Here is a 22,357-nt window from a genome sequence, read left to right as displayed (position 1 = left end):
TCTTCTTTTTTCTTGACTACTTTGCTTTAGAATGAAAAGTCTTGGCAAATCTGTATCCTGGACACTGTCTTTGAGGATTCTAATGAGTGTGAGCCTTTGTCTGTTTTGAGATTGTGTGGAAGAAAATAATTTTATCTTTACTAAAATGTTCCATATTGCTTGCCTTGTAAATTTCATCTTCTATATGTCTATTTATTATTTGAAGGTATCTTTTTATATAGTGAGTCATTTTGTACTATTAGGTATCTATTAACGCACCTTTTTACTATTTTTGATTGAAGTTTGGTTTGTCATCCGCAGCATTTTTGGTATTGCTGATCATCTGATGTCATGTCTGCTTATTTTGGTTAGCAAGATTGTGTATAGACTATATAATGTTTGTAAATTTAGAACAAAATATTTAATATCATATTATAAAAAGGAAAGCAGCAGTCTCCTTAGTCCTTATTTTAAATCTCATTTATTACAGACACCTTCATCTGAGTCATTCCTTCCTTTAAAAGATTATAGTGCTTCTTCTTTTGCAGGCCATAATTGTAGTTTAAGACTAAAGAGAATGCCTAAGTATTATAAACTCCACAGGGGTTCAGTATTATATCCCCAGCATCTAAATATTTCCCTAACATTTAGTATAAGAATAATTTTTGAATCAGTAAATATGAATCAGTATTAGCTATTTTTACATAAGGGCAATTTACAGAAAATAAAAATGTTTCTGATAACATGCCTTCAAACTTTCAAAGTACATTAAATCCGGAGGGAAATATATTACAACCCAGATTGTATACTTTATTAACTAAAAGGATGTCAGTGAGGAAGTTGGCACTGTTTTTCGCTAATGGTAGTAGAAGAGCCTATTGGAGAAAAAGTAAGAGGCTTCGTGATCTCTCATCTTTATATTGGTGTACCTTGTAAGAATCTCTTAAGTCTATTTGTATATACCTTCCATTTCATTCTTGAAACAGCCGTACACATAATTTGTCCAACATGAAAATGGCAGAATCTCTTGGCTTTCCTCAGTTCCATTGGTTACTTGTCAAGATATTTTACTGGGGCTATTAAAAAGTTACTCGGGATTTTAAAAATTTACATTGTTGGCTTTAATATTGACTCTTTTCTACCATTTCTGTTGATGGTTTGCTTTGTTGTAGCAGCAGAGGGTTACTTTAGAAATAGGTTATCAGATTTAACATAAAATCCTGGATATCCAGTTAAATCTAAATTTTAGAGCGATACATCTTTTAAAAATAAATGTCTCATGCAATATTTGAGACATACTAAAAAATAGTTTGATCTTATTTGAAATTCAAATTTAATTGGGTATTCTGGATTTTATCTGGCAGCCCTATTTAGAGTAGATTCCCCTGTTTCTTAGCATCATTTTCGCAGAATTTCCAAGGTATGTTTTACTTAGGTTTAGTTGTAATGTTAAAAACATTGTAACTAGCATATTTAGCATACCCCGTGCTTTCTTCAGAGGACTAGGACTTAAGACTTCGCAGTGTCTAGTTTTTTGCCCTGTTCTTTTAAAATGTAGTTTTGACATTCTTTAGGAAACATCTGACTTATAAGGCCTTACCTTTTTCAGTTTTTAGCGTACTTAAGTATGGGCTGTGGAGAAGAGAATACAAAATAGTCTTAAAGATAATGCCAACTTGCATCAGATTTTATTCATGCCAAGAATGAAAATAAATCCCACATTGTGAGTCTGGATAGAAAGCATAACAGCCACTTAACAGTAATTGCTGTATACCCAATGTCTGATTACAGACAGATGTAATTACAAAGATAAATAACTAGACAGATCTTTTTATCCATATATCCCAAAATTTCACAAAAACCATTATGAAAGTGCATTTGATAATATATCATTTGATAATATATATCTCTCAGGTCCACTTGGAGGGCAAGTATGTGTGTGTGTTTCATCTTCTTTAGGGATCTGCTAATTACTTTCCCTTTGGTTTTAACTCCTTCACTGCCTCTTTTTGTATCCATTTTAATCTAATTTCTTTGATGAAATTTTTAAAAACTATTCTTAGTATCTTTGGGAGGAATGATGCCTCTGCTTCCCTCCAGGAGATAGGAAATACACAGTGGGCAACATGCTTAAGGGGATAGCCTACCATTCCCTGTCCTGTGGGAAGGCCTTGACCATGGAAGGGGCTTCTCTCTATGCCTCCCTGAGCTTCCCTCCCCAGAAGAAGACTGAGTTTTCTATTCATGTGCCTTCCTCTCACCACCCTTAGCTTAGCCTTCCATACCTAGATGAGGGATTCCATAGCATCTTTCACTGGCCAGTTGTAGTGTTTATCACCTCACCTAGATGAAGATTCTTCCTTATAGTCATCATTCCATGTGTCAGGTTTGGTTTTTCTCACTAAAGTCCAAGTATAGTTGTGTTGTACAGTCTTTTATATACCAGGAGATTATTTAGATTTCTATACTATTATTTAAATTAAAAAAAAATTTAGAATGCATAGTGCTATGGAACACTATGTTTATAACTGCCTGAAAGAATGTACAAATATCTCAGTTTATATTCATTAGGTCCTTTTTCACTGGATGGAAATAAATTACTGGAGTTCTGCATTCAGTGTAGAGTATTTGGAATTGGTTTTCTTTTTTAATTGCTTCTTTTTTTATCCCAATTAATAATAACATTGTCTTTTCCTCTCCAGCACAAATGTGCAGGTATGTGGCAGCCCTTTCCATTGCACTCAAGAGGAAGCAAGATCAATAGTTGAACTGGTAAGGGGCAAATACTCAAAGCATCCTTTAACCTTAAAAACTTCATGGGGAAATCTAGCAGAAATTCTGAAAAAATCCAGCAATGAAATGTACCAAGTATTTTGAGAAGGATAGTTAAAAAACAACATTAGAATCTATTCTTTTTTAATCTGGAGAATTGAAAATCTTTTAGTTGAATTTTTAAATTCTGTTTTCTGAAGTACATTAACCACATTGGGGCACCTGGGTGGCTCAGGCAGTTTAAGTGTCTGACTCTTGCCTTCAGCTCAGGTCATGATCTCCTGGTTGTGGCGCTGTGCTCAGCAGGGAGTCGGCTTGAGGATTCTCTTTCCCTCTGCCCATCCCCCCACTCATGTTCTCTCTTTCCTTCTGTCAAAAAAAATTTAAAAAATAAGGTACGTTAACCACTTATTTCATATGAAGCTACTTTTCTTAATATCACCAACTCATTGTTTATATGCGTTTACTCTCCTGGTACTGTCCTGTTCCCATGAGTAACCTACCATCCAGTGTCTAAATTATGATTGGCTGCTGGTGCATATGCATTTTGGCTCAAGAAAAATGAAAGAAAACTATTTCTCCTTTTTTTTCCCCATTTAGTTGGGCTGTCTAGCAAGCTTTCCTGCTAGCTAATGATATTTTTCGATTTTTATATATCTTAGTGATAAGGCTGCCCGGAGGCAACTGAATTTTTTTAGGAAATTAATGCTTGATTTGGAAACCACTAAATAAGAAAATTCATATTCAGATAACCAGGTAATGTTGCTATATAAAGTGTGTTCAGGAGTTGTCATAGGCTAGAAATCCCATTTATAAATTAAGTTTTTCTTTTTAATCTTAAACTGATTATGAGATTGAAGCTAGTGAATTTAGATCTTTACTTCAGGAACAATAAAAGTGTTTTCGCACTATGGCTGCTTTGAATTTCTTCCCCCACTAATTCACCAGCTGTTGAATTAGTACCTGCTGGGTTTGGTAAGATTCTAGGTACTAGGGATGCAGTATTAAAGAAAAGACAAGAAAAACCTCTGTCCTTATATAGTTAACATTGTAGTTGGGGAAATGAATAATAAATAAATACGTGGAAAATATATATAGCTGACCCTGAACAATGCAGGGGGTGTGGGTTGCTGACTCCCCTGCATAGTCGAAAATCCATGTATAACTTTTGATTCCCAAAAACTTAACTACTAACATCCTACTACTGACCAGAAGCCTTACTGATAACACAAATAGTTAACACATGCTTTGTATGTTATATGAATTATATATTGTGTTATTACAATAAAGTAATCTAGGGAAAAGAGAGTTACTAAGAAAATCATATGGAAAATACATTTATGGTATTGTACTATATTTATTGAAAAAAATCCACTTACAAGTGGACTTGTTCAAGCCCCTATTGTTCAAGGATGAACTGCAGTGTGTCTGAGTGCAATAAATGCTAGTATGAAAAATGAGCAGGGCAGAGGGGATGAAGTGCCAGGAGTGGGATTAAAGTTGTAGTTATTAAAAAGGGGTTAGGGGTAGCCTCACTAGGAGAAGACTGACATGAGTCAAGATTTGTAGAAGGTAAGAGTATTAGCCAAGTAGCCATCTGGAGGAAAAGCATCCCAGGCCGCAGTCCGAAAGGCCGTGAGACAAGAGGATTCCTGACATTTCAAGAAATACCCCAGGTATCACAGTGATGAGTAGAGTAGAAGGAGACTAGGGGAGATAGGAGGAGGTAAGATCAGAAATGTTTGGATCTGGATGTGGAAGCTGTGGCAAATTATTATGAAAGACCTTGTAAAATAGTCTATAAAGACTGTCTTAAGAAATTTGTTTCTTATTCTGAATGAGATATGGAACCACTAGCTAGTTTTAAGTGGAGGAGTAATGTGAATTGACTTAGATTTTTCAAGACCACTCTGGCTGCATTGGTGAAGACAGATTATAGGAGGTAGGGAAGATCAGGGAAGCCATTATTAGTAATGCAAGGTACAGTATCAGTTTATTTTCCCCATGTTTTCAGTTTTGTATATATACGTAGGTTATATTCTGAACTTAGTTGTCATCAACATTTATAATTACTTCCTTAAGGAGAAAAATAAAGGAAAACAAAAAACTTTTTATCTTTGTCCAAGTAGTCTCTCTCTCAAATTAAGATTTTTAGTTTGGGATTTATAAATAATAGGTATAGTAGATTCTTGTCTTAAAATTAACTAGAAGATTAAAGTTTCTATCTTATATCCTGTTTTTTATTTGTCTCCTATCATGTTAGTAGGAAAATAATCCTCTTGGAAAAAAGAACAATTGGAGGCTATGGATGTGATTTAGGTAGATCTGAGTAATAAGATTAGAGCAGAAACCCTAACATCCAGGCTTAATTACATGGTATGGTAGCTTTGTTGTGCTTCATAATGAAGAAGGTGCTAAAACTGAATTTTCACTGAGAATACCACAGAAAATCCAAATGCAGAGAAATCAGTCCACCTTCACTACTTCTAATGGAGCATATTGTATATGGGATTTCAGCATTAAAAATGTGTAAGTCAGAGAACTGATCTTTTAGCATCTAGTGATTCGAACCCAGCTTAGATACTACTTTCTTGGGAAAATTTTATTAACTTGTCATAACAGAATTCTTTGTAGTTGGAGTATTCTGACTTGACATTTCATTTTTTCAGAACCACACTGAGATGTTTGAATCAAAAGTATTCTGGTCTATATTCCCAGATCTCCCTGTTTTGCTGTATACTGAGCATTGCATTGATGTCAAAGTGTTATTAGTTTTTGTTTGTCCTTTGGTTACTCAAAATAACTTAAGACATTGAAGTTACCTATCAGACTTGTTCACTTTCTGACCACATCAATCCTGGGATTATGTGGAATCAAATTACAACCTCAGAGTTTATTAGTGGGCTTATTAGAATGACTGAACACATTCTAACAAGTTTAATCAACAAGATCTATATTGATAGAATGCTCAGGACGAGTTGATTAGGTGAGATTTTTGGATAAATTAACTGCTTCGGCGAATGGATACTTTCAAATACAAAAAGAAAAGACATGGATTAATTAATAGAACTGTTGCAGGAAGCTTATATTCCTGAATATGTATTGATCAAAGCACAATTAAGTCTAAGTAGCACTGAGATAAAAAATCATTAACCAATTACCTGACAATATGTACAGGTCAAGTAGGAAGAATATTGTCATTATAACCAAGACAAAATAAAAGCCAACAGCCTGATGAGTATTATTTGGAAGTATTTGAGAAAGAAAACAGAAAATAGCTACAGAAGTGATTTGTCATGCATAGGTCAGATCTTAAAAAGGATAGTAGATCTGAAGAAGAAGGAGAATCGAAATGATCAAAAGAATTAGGAGAATTTGTTTATGAATATGGATGTTTGATTATTTATCATCATGAAAGGCAAGGCTGTGTGTCAAAAGCAAGACTTGTGCAGATCTCTACACACGGGACCCACAGAGGCAGAGAACACTGCCCTTTTACCCTGGGAGTCTGGGCTACAGCATATGTCTCTGGCAACAGGAGTTAACCGTCTGTAATAGTTCAGCCACAGGACCACCCAATTTCATGTTTGGAGATATTGTGTCTTTCTTTTAACTTTTAGGTAAGTTTATAGCCAAAAAAATATGAGACTTTGGCAATTTTTGAGGATGGTGTGACTATAAATTGGAGTTTTATTTCCAGGAGCAAGATTCAGCATTTATAGGGAACAAAGACCGTTTGTGTATATATGTGCACACATCATGTGATTTGCCTTCCAGATCTAATATTAGCTGCTATTGATGGCAATTTATTTGACTGCTGGGATTTAGGATGCTACTTTGAGGATCCTTTACTGTATGTAAATATTTCTTGAAAATATGAATGAGTTGATTGAAATGAAGTTTACAAGTTAATCTAATAGACATAAAATTAGAGAATGCATAGTTTTTTCTACTACATGTGGACATGTCCAAAAATTGAGTATTCATCCACAAAAAGAGTTGCAAAAAAAAAAAAAAAATGCCAGAGTTGATGTCATGTAGACAACATTCTCTTGTCTATATATAATGAAGTTACTAATTATTTATGAAAACATTAAAAGAAAAAACCCAAACCATATGTTTGGAAACTAACAACACTTCTGGATATGTTATACCTCAAAAAAAAATGTAAGGAATCATTAAATACTTAAAATTGAATGACAGCTGAATCACTATATGTCAAAACCTGCACAATACAGCAAAAACAGTTTTTGAAAGCAGTAAAATGATATAGCAGAAATAAAAATAGAGAGGTCAAATACTGAACTCTGTTCTTTTTCTTATCTTTTAACATAAAAAAGAAAATTACAAAGAGTAGAGCCATTTTTTTGTTTGTTTGTTTTTTAGTTTGGGGAAGGAGAGAATCTTAAGCAGGTTCCATGCCCAACATAGAGCCTGGCATACTGTTCAGTCTCATGGCCCTGAGTCCAATAAAATTGCTACATCTTTAGTCAGAATGATCAAGAGTTGAACGCTTAACCAGCTGAGCCACCCACGCACCCCTACAGCAAATGTTTAATGAAAGAAAACATAAGAGGGGCACCTGGGTGGCTCAGTGGGTTAAGCTTCTGCCTTCGGCTCGAGTCATGATCTCAGGGTCCTGAGATAGAGCCCCGTATCTGGCTCTCTGCTCGGCAGGGAGCCTGCTTCCCCCTCTCTCTCTCTGCCTGCTTGTAATCTCTCTCTCTCTTTGTCGAGTAAATAAATAAAATCTTAAAAAAAAAAAAAAGAAAGAAAGAAAAAATAATGGCAAGGATCAATTAAAAACAAAAGCTGGGTTTCTTTTTTTAAGAATAAAACTATAGACAAAACTCTTATAGGAAGTATGATGAAAGAGAAAGTACAAATAAAAATATCAAGAATTAAAATAAAGACATTAAATATGGGCATAGGAGATATTTAAATAATCAAGGGAATACTATGATATGCTTTTGTCAATACCTTTCTAAACACAGATGAAGTAACAATTTTTAATTGAACTTGACAAGATGATCCTAAAATTTATATGGAGTATAAAGGGCCCGGAATAACCTAGAAAGATTTGATAAATTTAAGTGAAGTTTAAAAAAAAAAAAACACCTCTGTAAACAGTTACAAGACATGATAAACTGAGTCAAAACACAAGCCTTTGATTGGGGGAAGATATTTGCATGTAAATGGCAAGATTTAACAGCTTATTCAGATCAGCAAGAAAAGGATAATCTAGTAGGGAAAAAAATGGGCAAACAATATAAATGGACAGTTCATGAAAAAGGATACTTATCAATGGCCAGTAAACGTGAAAATTTGCTGTATCTCACCAATAATCAGTGAGCTCAAGCTCAGACACAATATAAATTCATAATTACCAGGTTTGCAAATGTGTGAAAGTCTGATTTTTCCAGGTGTTTTTAAGCAAGTGGGGAAAGGAGACCTCTCATACTTGTTGATATGTTTGATGGGAGTGTAAATTGGTACAACTACTTTGAAGAGCAATTAAGTAATTATAAGTAAAGTTGAAGATACTTATAATCCACTACTCTGAAATTGCTCTTCTAAGTATACATTCTACAGAGGCACTAATATGTGTATTTATGTGATCAGACATGGCAAAACTGGAAACTGAATAAAAGTCTATGGTAAGAGCTGCGGGAATAAACTATGGTATATTTATATGGTGGAGTGTTATGCCACAGGGAAATGGGAGCTATGCGACTCTACATGGATAAAACCTGAAAGTGCGGTGTGGGGCAGAAAAAGCTTTTGCAGCAAGACATACTGCATAGTATGCAAAACACCCAAAGCAGTACCATATATATATATATTTTTTTAAGATTTTATTTATTTATTTACGGATAGAGATCACAAGTAGGCAGAGAGGAGGAAGCAGGCTCCCTGCTGAGCAGAGAGCCCCATACGGGGCTCTATCCCTGAGCTGAAGGCAGGGGCTTTAACCCACTGAGCCCCCCCAAGCACCCCAGTACCATATATTTTTATGGGTACAAACTGATAGAGTGTTCACATTTTAGAAACATAAATAAGAACAGTAAACACCAGCATTAGAATGGTGGTTACAAATTACTTGAGAAGGGAAATAAATATGATTTTTATTTCGGATGAGTAGGGAGAAAAAAAGAGACTTCAGTTGTAAACCTTCTGAAATAAGATTAACTCTTTTAAAAGTGTAGGGAGTTAGGTAGGTGCTACAGTAGTCTCTGCATTTTCTGCATGTTTGAAGTATTAATAATTTTAAAAATTTGAACACCTAGGAAAACAGTAGAGAAAATTGGTAAAAGCAAAAGCTAGTTCTTTTGAAATGGTCAATAAAATTGCTACATCTTAGCCAGAATGATCAGGAAAGGAAAGAAAGAAGACAGATCTTTTGCATCAGCAATCAAGTGACTTACTGCTGGTTCTACAGCTGTTAGTAGAACAATAGGAAAATATTGTGAAAAACTTTATTAAAGTAAATTTGACAACTTGTATGAAATGGACAGATTTCTTGTGATATGTAAATTACCAGAGTTCACTGAAGAAGAAATAGGCATAAACAAATTAAATGTGTACTTAAAGTCTTTCCATAAACACAACGCTTGGCTGAGCTGGCTCTCTCTACTCTTATTCAGCATTGTAGGTTCCACCCAGTGCAATAAGAAGGAAAGGAAAGGGCATTCATCTTACAAAGGAAGATACATGAAAGTCTGTGTAGAATATTCAGTAAAATCTACCTGAAAGCTACCAGAATAAGTGATTTTTAACGTTTGTTCCAGATACAGGATCAAAATACAAAAAAACAAGTTCATTTTAATAGGCTAGCAGTAAACAGTTGGAAACTAAAAATAAATATGGTATTTGTAGTGGCATCAAAAGTGCGAAACACCTAGGGATAAATCTGAAAAATATATAGGAAGAGCCTTTAAACTATAAAGCATTGCCAGCAGAAATCAGAGAACTAAATTAATAGATCTATTTGTAAATGTAAATATATCATGGTTGTAGGTTGGAAGACTTAGATAATGATGTTATCAAATTGATCTATAGATTCAATGGAATGCCAATCAAATTCTAATACACCATTTATAGAAATTAGCAAACTCATGTATATAGAGACCTAGAATAAACGAAGCGACTTTATAAAGAAGGAAGTTAGAATAGTAACCTCCTGATTTGGGGACATTTTATAAAACCACAGTAATCAAGATACTTTAGTAATGGTGTAAAACTAGACAAACCAATGAAATCAAATCCAGAAATAGACCTACATATATGTGGACAACTGATTTTCAAAGTGATAATCTTTAAAACAAGCAGTACTTGAACAGTTGGTTATTATTCCATATGGTACCAAAGAAACCTCGCTTCATTCCAAACCTTGCACAGTATATATGATAATTTTCCAACATGTATCCTAGACCAAAGCTTAAAACATAAAACTATAACCCCATTTTGACCATGGGTTAGATGGGCAAAGTTTTTTAGATATGGCACTAAAAGCATAACTTAATTTTAAAAATGATCAATTGAATTTCATCCAAATTAAAAATTTCTATAAAAATACTCTTTAGAGAATGAATAGCCACATTCAGTAAGAAGATATTTGAAAATCATATCCCTGACAAAGGGACTTGTACTAGAATATATAAAGAACTCTGACAGGGGCGCCTGGGTGGCTCAGTGGGTTAAGCTGCTGCCTTCGGCTCAGGTCATGATCTCAGGGTCCTGGGATCTAGTCCCGCATCGGGCTCTCTGCTTGGCAGGGAGCCTGCTTCCCTCTCTCTCTCTCTGCCTGCCTCTCCATCTACTTGTGATTTCTCTCTGTCAAATAAATAAATAAAATCTTTAAAAAAAAAAAAAAAACTCTGACAATTCGTTAGTAAGAAAATAAAACATCCCTTCACCCCCAAAGGAAATGCACAAAATACTTCGGTGGTCACTGTGCCACAGCAGATGTAATGAAGACATGTGAGATGATGCTCAATTTGACTAGTCTTTGAGGAAATATAAATTAAAAACCACAGTGACATGCTTATGCACACTTTTTAGAATAGCTAAAAATGTAAAAGATTTGTCATTGTTGGTAAGAATGTGGAGGAACTGGTAGTTCCATAGTCTGGTTGGAATGAAAAATGATACAACCATTGTGGAAAAAAAACAATTTGGCATTGTCTTGAAAAGTTAAGCATATACCTACCATATGATCTAGCCATTCCACTTTTAGATACTTATCCAAAAAAAATGGAAGTTTATGTCCGTACAAAGGCTTGTACACCAGTGTTCATCTCAGCTTTCTTTGTAATAGGCAAAGTGAAAACAACCCAAATGTCCACCAACAGATGAATGGATAAATTGCGGTATATTCAGATTGTGTGTTCAGTGTGGGTATACTGCTCAGCAATAAAAAGAAATGACTGTTTGACACATGCTATAACATGGCTGCATTTAAAAATATATTGAGTGAGAAAAGGCAGACATACATATTATATCATACCATTTATATAAAATTTCAGGAAAGGCAAATGTTCACATATAGCAACACAAAACTTCATTGGTTGGAAAGTTTCAGAGAGAGCCAGCAAGGAAAGGTTTCATAATTTCTTCTATAGAGACAGGAGGAAATTGGGGATAGTGGTGAATATGTTTATTATCTTGATTGTGATAATGATATTACGAGTGTGTATATTTGTCAAAACTTAGCGATACTATAAATACAGTGTGCACCATTTATTTTATGTCAGTGTTAGTCCAGTGAGTTTCTTTATGTAAAAAAAAATTTTTTTCCAGAGTCTAGGTCCAAATATCAGGTCTTTCATTCATAGCTTAAGGCAAATTATTTAACTTATTTATGCCTGGTTTCTTTCTTTATAAAATGGAGCTAAGAATAATATCTTCCTTGTAAGAGTTATTGTAGAGCACTGAATAATATAATCCAGGTAAAATGTGAAACAGCTAGAAAGTATTCAATACACCTTGGGTTTTATCATCACTATTGACATTAATGTTGTTGAATTAAATTGACCACAGAGGGGAAAAAATCCCTTCTATTCCAGCTTCTTGAATACTTCTGGTGATGAGAATATCACTCCTTCATGAGGTAGCCCATCCCATTGTTGGAGATTGGAAAAGTCATTGTGACTAATTTAGATTATTCAGTGAGAATCCATCCTATATTCAGAGACTTAAACAGGAAGAAAGGGAAGAGGAAAGAGAAGAAGTTAGTTTCCACAACATAACAACTTATTCTAATACGTAACCACTTTTCCCATCTGGGAATTTTTTCCCCAGAATTTTCCCACATGCTTCTATTTAAGCACTTTCCTTGTATTCTGCTCTCTGAGGAAATGGAAAACCTCTAGGCATCATGCGAAGTTAGGGAAAGTTTGAATTAGGTAATTTGTGGGGTTTTTTTAGTATTTGGTGACTGTAGTCATTTTACTGGAGGGGAAGAAAAAAGAATTGACCTTTTTGAGGTTGCGCACACAAACTCAGTGCATGCAGGACTGAGGAAGTACCACACTCATTGCTAAAGAAATTCCCAGACTTTCCTAAGGCCTTACACAGCCTGGTAGCCACAGGGATTAAAATTCCTAGAATTTAGGATCCAGGTTAAGCACACTCCTGCTCAGTTCAAGGACCCAATCTCATGATACTGTGAACCTTTAGCTCACAGGAATGCTGGAAAGCACTAGAAACTTCTGGAACTGTGAGGAGAGAATACCTTCTAGGGAAGTCTCAGCAGCGGCAGTCTGACTTTATGCCTTCCCTTGGCAGCCTCAGGAAAACCTGGAGCACCCAGCGCTCAAAGACAGCCATGATGACAGTTCACAGGTTCATGAGCAGTGCGTTGAAGGAGAAGTTATTCTACTTTATTAATTATTATTTATTAATTATTCTACTTTATTTCTACTTTAATTAAAAATGTACTGACTGTATTTGGTAGACTTTATTTCTTTAGTAAAGCATTGATATTCACAGTGTTGTATGAAATTTGGGACAGTGATTTTGTGTTTGATGTCAGGACTCTTCAGCTGAATCTTAGAGAACAGTGCACTAGAACCAGATCCTGATTTATCAAGAAAGGACATTTTTAAAAAATTTAATAATGAATTACCATAAAGATGTTCCTTTTTTTTTTTTTTTTTAAAGATTTTATTTATTTATTTGACAGAGATCACGATTAGGCAGAGAGGCAAACAGAGAGAGAGAGGGAGGGAAGCCTGATGTGGGACTTGATCCCAGGACCCTGGGACCATGACCTGAGCCAAATGCAGAGGCTTTAACCCACTGAGCCACCCAGGTGCCCAAGATGTTCCTTTTTGACTTGAGAGCTCATTCTGCATCACTACTCAAAGGGGAATAAAATAAATGAAAATAAGGTTAATCATTTTGTTTGATTCTAGCCAATTATATACATTATTGAAAAGGAAGTAGATTAAACTTACATAACCTAAAATATTCTACATTTTTGTCTGTGGGTAACTAAGAACTGGTCGTATTTTGTTGGGTTTCTAAAGCAAAAATCAGAAAAGAAATGTAAAAGTAAAACTAATGTACAGCGAATGCCTTATGAACTTTATGAATTGGGACAGAGGCTAGAGTAAACTTTCTTTGGTGGGTAAAAGAGGAATACTTTGGTAATGCAAACTCTAGATTAATTGGAAAGAAAAATATGAATATGAATATTCATGAGAAGTATTTTTGGAGTGGGAAAAGGAGAGAAGATAGCATTTTTAGAATGAGTATAAAATAGTACTGTTTTGCAGAGAATTTATATTAGTTGATTCAAGGGTGCCCAGTTTTTCCCGGTAAGTAACTGAAATGGTTTCTTCGTTTCTTGCCATGAAAACGTCGTGGTGGTGACTCCTGACAGAGTTGGGATTGGGTCACTTCTAGGTGCTCTGTGCTGCTCTTAGTTCTTCCACGTTTTATAAGCAGGTATGGTTTGCTGTTACTTCAGAATCAGGAAGCCATTGACTGTAGGTGAAGAACTGAAGAGCAGATGTGTCTCATGAACCCTTTGTTGTTTATAGATTTAAATGTTGGTTTCTCTTTGGCATTCTTTTGGCATTCTCATTTGGCATAATATGGAGAAATGTTTAAAAAAAAAAGACCTCCAGACCATGAGTTCTTATCTCTGCAGGTTCGACTTATTGGTGATGTTTGTTTTCTTTTTTATAAGGCTTTTTACATACTGGATATATTCTAAGATTGGAGAAATAAGGAGGTATCTGGCTGGCTCAGTTGGTAGAGCACATGACTGGTTTTTGTTTTTTTGGTAAAGATTTTATTCATCTATTTGACAGCGAGAGAGGGAATACAAGCAGGGGGAGTGGGAGAGGGAGGAGCAGGCTCCCCGCTGAGTCGGGAGCCTGATGCAGGTCTGGATTGCAGGATCCTGGGATCATGACCTGAGCCAAAGGCAGATGCTTCAGGACTGAGTCACCCAGGTGCCCTGAGCACATGACTCTTGATCTTGGGGTTGAGAGTTTGAGCCCCATGTTGGGTGTGGAAATTAGTTAAAAATAAAAATAATCTTAGAAGAAAAAAATGAAGAAATAACATTCTGGAAAAAAAATTAAGATTTTATTTATTTGAGAGGGAGAGGCAGAGGGGGAGATAGCATGAGCAGTGGGTGGGGAGGGGCAGAGGGAGAGGGAGAAGCAGCTCCTCACTGAGCAGAGAGCCCAATGCGGGACTCCATCCCAGGACCCTGGGATCATGACCTGAGCCAAAGGCAGATGCTTAACGGACTGAATCCCCCAGGTACCCCTGAGAATTATTTTTTAAATGAAATGTTATGATAAATGTTTCAGCTAGAGTAGTTTTTCATTTCTGTCCTTTTATACTTTTTAGGTTAATGAGAAGTTGCTCAGTTACCCTATTTTATACAGGCATACCTCATTTTATTGCTGTTCACTTTGTTGTGCCTCACAGATGCTGCACTATATACATACTGAGGTTTGTGGTAACTGTTAAGCAAGTCTGTTGGCTCTATGCCACTTTTCTAAAAGCATTTGCTCACTTTGTGTTTCTGTCATGTTTTGGTAATTCTCACAATATTTCAAACTTTTTTATTACCATATTTGTTATGGTGATCTGTGATCAGGGAGCTTTGATGTTACTGTTGTAATTGTTTTGGGCTGCCACAAACCACACTCATAAAAGACAGTGAATGTAGTGGACAGACATTATGTGTTCTGACTGTTCCACTGTCTGGCTGTTCCCCATCTGGCTCAGAGAGGCTTTCCTATTGCCTGAGACACAAAATATTGATTAGGCCAGTTAATAACCTTACAGTGGCCTCTGAGTGTTCAGGTAAGAAAGAGTCCCATGTCTTTCATTTTAAATCAAAAGCTAAAAACAACTGAGAGCCTTCATGGAGAAGGCACATGTCGAAAGCCGGGGCGGGACCAAATCCTAGGGCGCTTCATAAAATGAGCCAGACTGTGAATGCAAAGAAAAGTTCTTGACTACTGCAGTGAACACCCAACTGATAAGAAAACAAAACAGTCTTACTGCTGCTAGGGATATCCAAGTTTGAGTGGTATGGACAGCTCAAACCAGCCACAGCATTCCCTTAAGCCAAAGCCTAATCCAGAGCAAAGCCCTAACTTTTCTCAGTTCTGTGAAGGCGGAGAGAGGTGAGGAAGCTGCAGAAGAGGAGCTGGAAGCCAGCAGAGGCTGGTTCATGTGGTTTTAGGAAAGAAGCTGTCTCCATAACACAGAAGTTCAAGGTGAAGCAGCAGGTGCTAATGGAGAAGGAGCTGCAACAAGTCAGCAGAAAGTCTAGCTAAGATAATCAATGAGCGGCAACACCAAACAGTGGATTTTCAGTGTAGATGAAACAGCCTTCTGTTGGAAGAAGATACTGTCTACAACTTTCAAAGCTAAAGAGGAGAAGTCAGTGCTTGGCTTCCAAAGCTTCAAAGGACAAGCCAGCTTGTCAGGGGCTCATGTAGCTGGTGACTTCATTGCCATGCAGCAAATCCTTGGACTCAAGAATTCTGCTACCTTTACTCTGTCTGTGCTCTGTAAATGGAACAGCAAAGCCTGTATGGCAGCACATCTGTTTACAACATGGTTTACGGAATATTTTAAGCCTACTGTTTGAAATGTACTGCTTAGAAAAAAAGACTCAGGTGATGGTTAGCATTTTTTAGCAATAATTTTTATATTAAGGTGTGTACATTGTTATTTTAGATATAACGCTTTAGACACTTAACAGACTAGAGTGTATACGTAGCCTTTAGGAAATAAAAAATTCATTTGACTCACTTTATTGCAATATTTGCATTATGGCAGTGGCAGAACCAAAGTCACAGTCTCTTTGATGTATGCCTGTATACTATATGTTTCTTTCCTCTGAAATGTTTGGCAGCTCCAGCAAGAAGCAGCTGCTCATTTTAAACAGGAACTCTGAACAGCTAACTTTCCAACAAACTTTGTTATAGATGTTTTGCACAATTGGTTTTGCATACCAATTTCAAAGAATAAATAATTTACTCTGTCTTGTTCTCTGTGTGGTTAAACGGCCATCAGATGCCAGAGGCCTACTCTCAATGAGTATAATTTTTATACTATGATGTCACTTTCACACCCAGGTTTGCTTAAGTTCCATCTTACTCCAAACCAATCATCGTTAAGCATTTTCTCTGTGCTAGGAAGCTGAATAGAATTTTTTCTTGTTTTGAAGTACTTGGGAATTTCAAAGATGTTTTACATAGAATTCATACAGAGCTCGCTTTATTTACATTGTTACATCATGTTTCTGTGACAGAACAGAAAGTATATTTGATTAGCCTTTTTCTTAAAGAATAGAAAGAAAAATAACTTTAAACTGTTTATGATTCAGAGGAATATTTTAGGGTTCTCCAAAGAAACAGTAGGATGTATAGATATATGTAAACAGTGATCATGGAGGCTTAGTGAGTCCAGAATCTGCTAAGTAGGTCAGGAGCTAGAGACAGAGGGAAGCCAGGGCTGCAGATAAAGTCCAAAGGCAGTTTGCTGGAAAATCTCCTCTTGCTTGGAGAGGCTGGTCTTTTTGTGTGTGCCTTCACCTGGTTGGTTGAGGCCCACCCACATTATGGAGGGCAGTCTGCTTTTCTGAGAGTAAAGCCTATTAAAATGTTAATCTCAACTACGAACACCCTCCAAGTTCACACATTAACTGTCACAGGGACTATTTTAATGTTAAAATTTTAAGTTTTTCTTCCTGCTTACTTGTTCTTACTCAGTACTGCCCTTGGACCTAAGCAAGGAAGGCCCTACTTTGCTTTGGCCTTCATCAGTTATATCCATCCTCCCAAGGCAAGACCAAAGGACCAAAGCTGTGCCTTCATCAGGAGCCAAGCCCCCGATTCCATACCACCCTCTCTCTAGCTACTCAGAATCCTGGTATTCTTTGTCCAAATAGCTGCAGGTGTGTTTCCAGGGTCTTAAGGGCATCTCCCCAAGTCCATGCTCATTCCTTTGTGAATGGTGTGCTCACTGTTACTTCTTCAGGGACCACTGGGAGGCTCTTCAGAGGTAGGGAGTACATAGATATATGGGCTGGAGCTCGAGCCTGCGGATGGGACCTAAGTGCTGCAGGATGAGAGCCATGTGCCTTTTTTCCTTACTTGGCTGTATTCAGGCCGTCTCGGGTGTCTAGAATGCTAAACAGGGGCTTCCAAGTCATTACAAAAGTACATTTCTCAAGATAGGAAGATGGACCTTACTCTAAACTCCACTCATCACTTTTCTTAGCTTGGTTTAGAACTCTTTAAGTATTCACATGTATGGTATGCAGTCTTCCATTTTGTACCTTTGCACCAGACCTCAAAGGTTGGAAGCAGATCTTTCCTATTGTGGGCAAGCAAAATGAGAGAATTAAAAGTTGATTAATCAGTTTGAATCTCATATGTGTCATAAAATCAAGGTAGTGGTTTCCTGAGGAGAGAAAACATTATGACTGGGGAAGGGCCTGGCCTGTTCCATTTCTCAACTTGGGTGGTGATTAGTAGATGTTTATTCTTGGGCTTTGTGCATTCCTCTCCATGGATGAGGGATCTCTAAATTAAAAGTTTAAAAAAAAAAAACAACTAAAAAATGTATTGTTTTTAATTAGGAAAAAAACCCCTGGTATCTCAGAAAAGCCTTTCTTTCAAACTTGTCTGTCACAGATTATACTACATTTGTTCTAAATATCTTGGCCCAGTCATGGAAATAAACAGAAAAATTAATTTAAATGCTCTAGATGGCAGCTAAATAAATTGTGTGTGTGTGTGTGTGTGTGTGTGTGTAGGGTGTGTGTTGGATTTTTGTCTTCTAGTCCTCAGCCAGGGAGGCAACGGAAAGAAAACCTCCCTGTCCTCTTTGCATTCTCAGTATCCCGTGGGTTAATGAAAAAAATATTTTTAAGCATGCTTTTTTTATTTGACTCAAAGTCTGTGGTTTGTTTATCCAAAAGAAGCAATGATAATTAAAGGCAAAGAGGAGTACTTACTTTTCTCAGGTTCTAGTTTGTTCTATAGTTTCATGAAAAAACAAAAAACAATTGTGGATGTGGTATCCACATCCAGATACTCATAACGAGGGTCTCTTCTCTGCTTTTATCTTTCAGGTGTCATCATCACCAAATAAGGGAAGTAAAGAAGAAGGTATGGTTTTTGGTTCTTGAAGAGCCTACATGTATAAATTTGATTCTAGTGGGGGAAACCAGAAAAAGTATAATAGGTTATTTTGAACATTATATAAACCAAGTAAAAATACTTTTTAAAATAGTCATTAAATTTTTCAGATGAAATCAATTTTTTTCTAATTTCAGAAAATGAGAAGGAGCAAATATATTACTTTTAGGCTAGAAAATAGTTTGTGTCAGTGACTTTTTTGGTGAAGTACTGAGAGGTTTCAGGTAGTTCTAATAATTTTTTTTTTTTTAAGATTTTATTTATTTATTTGACAAACAGAGATGGCAAGTAGGCAGAGAGGCAGGCAGAGAGAGAGGAGGAAGCAGGCTCTCTGCAGAGCAGAGAGCCCAATGCGGGACTCGATCCCAGGACTCTGGGATCATGACCTGAGCCGAAGGCAGAGGCCTTAACCCACTGAGCCACCCAGGCGCCCAGTTCTGATAAATTTAATGGACTCCATATATCTGCATTTGGGAGATTTTTCTTTATTATCTAACCATTTTAAAGAGTCACTCATTTTAAATATCCTGAAATCAAAATTTATAGTAAGTTTGAAAATACTGTATTTTTTGTTACCATTATTTGAAGCTGTTGTAAAAAACAAGTAAAAATGTTGTGTAGTAAAAATTTCAGAATATAAGCATAGGCACAAAGCATTCATCTTTGAAACTCCGCAAGATTTTTGGCCCTTTGTTTTAATATAAAACATTAGAAGAGCATTCAACTTGCAAAACTGGAGGAAAAATGAGAACTATTTACTGTGTCACATTCTGCGACGTGTAGAAAAGAGCAGATCTGTAGACATTCCATGGGAAAGCAAGTTATATTCCTTATATGGGAAACTAACAGACTGTTTCTTTGCAACACTATCCCATTTTGGATATTTGACAGGCAGTCCGATTTTACAGTACAAGGTTTTCCTAGACCTTCCAATCTGTAGCTGGGACACTAACCTCTGTGTTATTAGTAGAGACTAAAATGATCCAAAAAGATGTAGGGAATAAAATGGGAAGGCTCTGGAGTTTTTAAGCACAGTTTTATATAAGGCTTGAGCCAAATGAGAGAACTTAGGATGAGAGTTTAAAGGGGAGTAACTTGAAATAGGAAAATGTGGCGTACCAAACTTATGATTGTTTTTCTCTGCCTAAATACTTCCTCAAGGTCTAAATTAAATTTGTCTTCCTTCTTCCCTCTTTCCCTCCCTCCCTCACTCTTCACCCTTTCCCCAACACCCTTTTCCCATTTCAAACACAGAGCAAGTGTGGCACTTCCTTGGCAAGTGATTTGAACATTTGAAGTTCTGCCATGAAGACTCCAATCTCCAAGGACTCAACTCCCTCTCCCCAAGTTCTAGCAACAGGCAGATCTATGAGAATTTACTGACTTCCTGTTGAAACTTTTCCCCCCAGCCTTATTCGAGATACACAATATGTAAATAAAGACCAATATTTTTAAATTGTTTGGATATTTATTGATATGAAAAGATTTAAATTTCATAGCAGAAATTTAGAAGCATTGAGTTTTGACCAGTTCTAATTTCTGTGGCTGAAGGAACCCATCAGTTTTATTAGCTTTCATTTCTATAGGTTAATAAATTACAAATTTTATAAGTTAATTAGATTGTTATAGATAATTACTCTCATTTTCATACCATATGATCTTCTCCAGGTTGCTGGTGGAAACTTTCTTAAGTCAAACTCTATCCTCTTACTAGGACTGTGTAAATGTGTTTACATTTATTAAGGCTTTTTCCTAGAATTTATTATTTTAGAGGGCCTAAACTCTCTGATTCTCATGCAGTCCCCTTTGTCTCAATTCTCATCTCTCTGGCGATGATGCTGAAGTCTTCATAAGCAGCCCAGCTCTCTCACCTGAGCTCTGTCTCTTGGCTGTCTCTTGGACGTCTGCAGCCCCTCTGGTCCAGAACTGAACTCTCTTTTCTTCATTCTTCAGCAGGGGAATTCACATTCTCCTAGACCCCCACTCAAACCCTTGAAATCACATCGAGCCTTCCCTTCCATCCCCACCATGCTGGTTCCCCTCTGATTTCACTTGGATGCTTGGACCAGCCTCCCAGCCCCTCTCCATGCCTCCCAGATCCAGCCCTCCACCTCAGCCCCATTGCTCTTGCTCCATTGCATATCCTCTTGTCTCCTGAGCGACTTACTCTGTGTCTGCTTCTTTCCCTTTTCATGTCATCCTCCACTTTGCCCGTCATTTTCTTAAAGCAAAGGTCTTGCCTTGTAGTATTTTTATTGAACACCTTCAGTGGCTTTCCATGTTCTGGAGAATCAGACCCTCTGATTTCCTCAGGAGCTCCACCCTCCAGCCGTGCCACACTGCTCACTCCTCTCCAAGCACATCTTGTCTGCTTATGTTCCCCTTACTGAGCTTCTTAGGCCAGTTCTGTTCACATCTTTTCTTCTTTGTTATCATTATAGAATGTTCTATTTGCATAATCTGTTTTGAAGTTGTGGTAGCTGTTACAATAGCTGCCATTTCTTGAGCTCTTCTATCACGTAGTAGGTTTTAGATGCCACGCGTGCAAATGCCCTATAAGGTAGAGATTGTCCACTTCATGTTGAGGCTCTGAGATGTTCTATAACTTGCCTTGGGTCATGCAGTAACTTTTAGAACCAGAATTAGACCTCTTGACAATATGGCTCTAAATCCTGTGTTTTTCCGCCCTGCTATGCATTCTGCTTCCCACATACAGCCTCATTGTGATGTAGGCAGAGCTGAGAGTATGCCTATTTTACAGGTGATGAGACAGGCACAGAGGGTTACAGTGATAAGCCCAAGTGACATAGTAAGTAATTTTCACTCAAGACGGTTTGGGGAATGTGGAAACTTTTGGAGGACATCTAAGAATGTGAGGAGAGTAACTGTTTTTAAGTTTATTGATACATTGATTTTTTTTTTTTATGTTGTGGGAATAAAGCATAGAGAAAATAAGGAACAACCATTATTGCAGTAGTTGTAAACAATAAGCTGAATTATCAAAGGACAAATTAGTGGGCTTGTGGCATATCGTGTATTAATCTCCCGAGAGTTGGAAGAGAGAGGCCATGTCTGATGGGGCAGCTCACACCTGTTTACTCTTCTCCTTCTAGAAGTCAGTAGTACTTAGATGCTACTAGTTAGGAAGCCTTCCTCATGACAGTAGGGTTAGTCAAAATTCGCAGAATATGATTTTGCATAGTTAAAATCTTAATAAATATATAATTTTGAATATTAATGTTTCTCTTACAGGCATCTTTCTGTGTTGCTACATGGCCATCATGATAATGGTGACAGTTATATTTAATTGTATGGCTATTTCATGATTGTTTAATAGTGTCTTCCATACTAGCTGATCTGATCTTTGTCATCCTTTTCCCATGGGACAATTAAATTGAATAGATTTTATACTATATAGTTATAAAGGAAAACTCCTCAAAAAAGTAGAGTAAATCATTGTTAAAATTGCCTACAACAAATCAGGAAACCAAAAGTGAACCATAGATGGATTTAGGTGACGCGTACTAGAGCCAGTAACCGTGGATGTGAAAAAGCAAAGAGGTAGACTATCGACGATTCATTTTTCCCAAACTTGCTGTTATTATAAGTGTCTGAAATTTTTTTTATTTTTATTTTTCACCTACAGACAGAATCATTTCATACATGGCACATTGAATTTCACTCCATTATTTTGCAGAAGGAACGCATTGAATTTAATAAAATCCATTTCTCCATCAAGGACTACATGTATTTTTAGCTCTTTGTGTACTCATTAACAGCAACATTTGATTTATTCCCAGAAGAGGGATCATTACATTGTCATAGATGAAGATACGTCTTGTGACTGCTCATTTATCTTTATTACTTACTACTATCCTATTACAGAGTGGATCACATCTACAGATTCTGGGTAGTGTGTT

The 22,357-nt window shown here is 36.6% G+C and overlaps 1 protein-coding gene across 2 annotated transcripts in view; it reads left to right on the top strand.

Annotated features, from left to right (window-relative positions):
- The window catches only part of PPA2 (inorganic pyrophosphatase 2), a 93,282-nt gene extending 73,389 nt beyond the window's left edge, over positions 1–19,893 (top strand). For both annotated transcript variants that reach the window (XM_045067058.1, XM_045067056.1), the window contains 3 exons: positions 2,682–2,751; positions 18,371–18,407; positions 19,692–19,893. In XM_045067058.1, coding sequence (XP_044922993.1) covers positions 2,682–2,751; positions 18,371–18,407; positions 19,692–19,720 — 136 coding nt within the window. In that variant the 3' untranslated portion in view covers positions 19,721–19,893. The remainder of the gene's footprint in view (positions 1–2,681; positions 2,752–18,370; positions 18,408–19,691) is intronic.
- The last annotated feature ends 2,464 nt before the right edge of the window (positions 19,894–22,357 follow it).

This window comes from Mustela putorius, unplaced genomic scaffold (assembly GCF_011764305.1).
Source record: "Mustela putorius furo isolate JIRA1106 unplaced genomic scaffold, ASM1176430v1.1 tig00003871_pilon_pilon_pilon, whole genome shotgun sequence".
In the NCBI taxonomy this organism is placed as follows: Eukaryota; Metazoa; Chordata; class Mammalia; order Carnivora; family Mustelidae; genus Mustela; species Mustela putorius.
The sequence above is the reverse complement of the archived record's forward strand: the minus strand, read 5'-3'. Positions and strand labels throughout refer to the sequence as shown.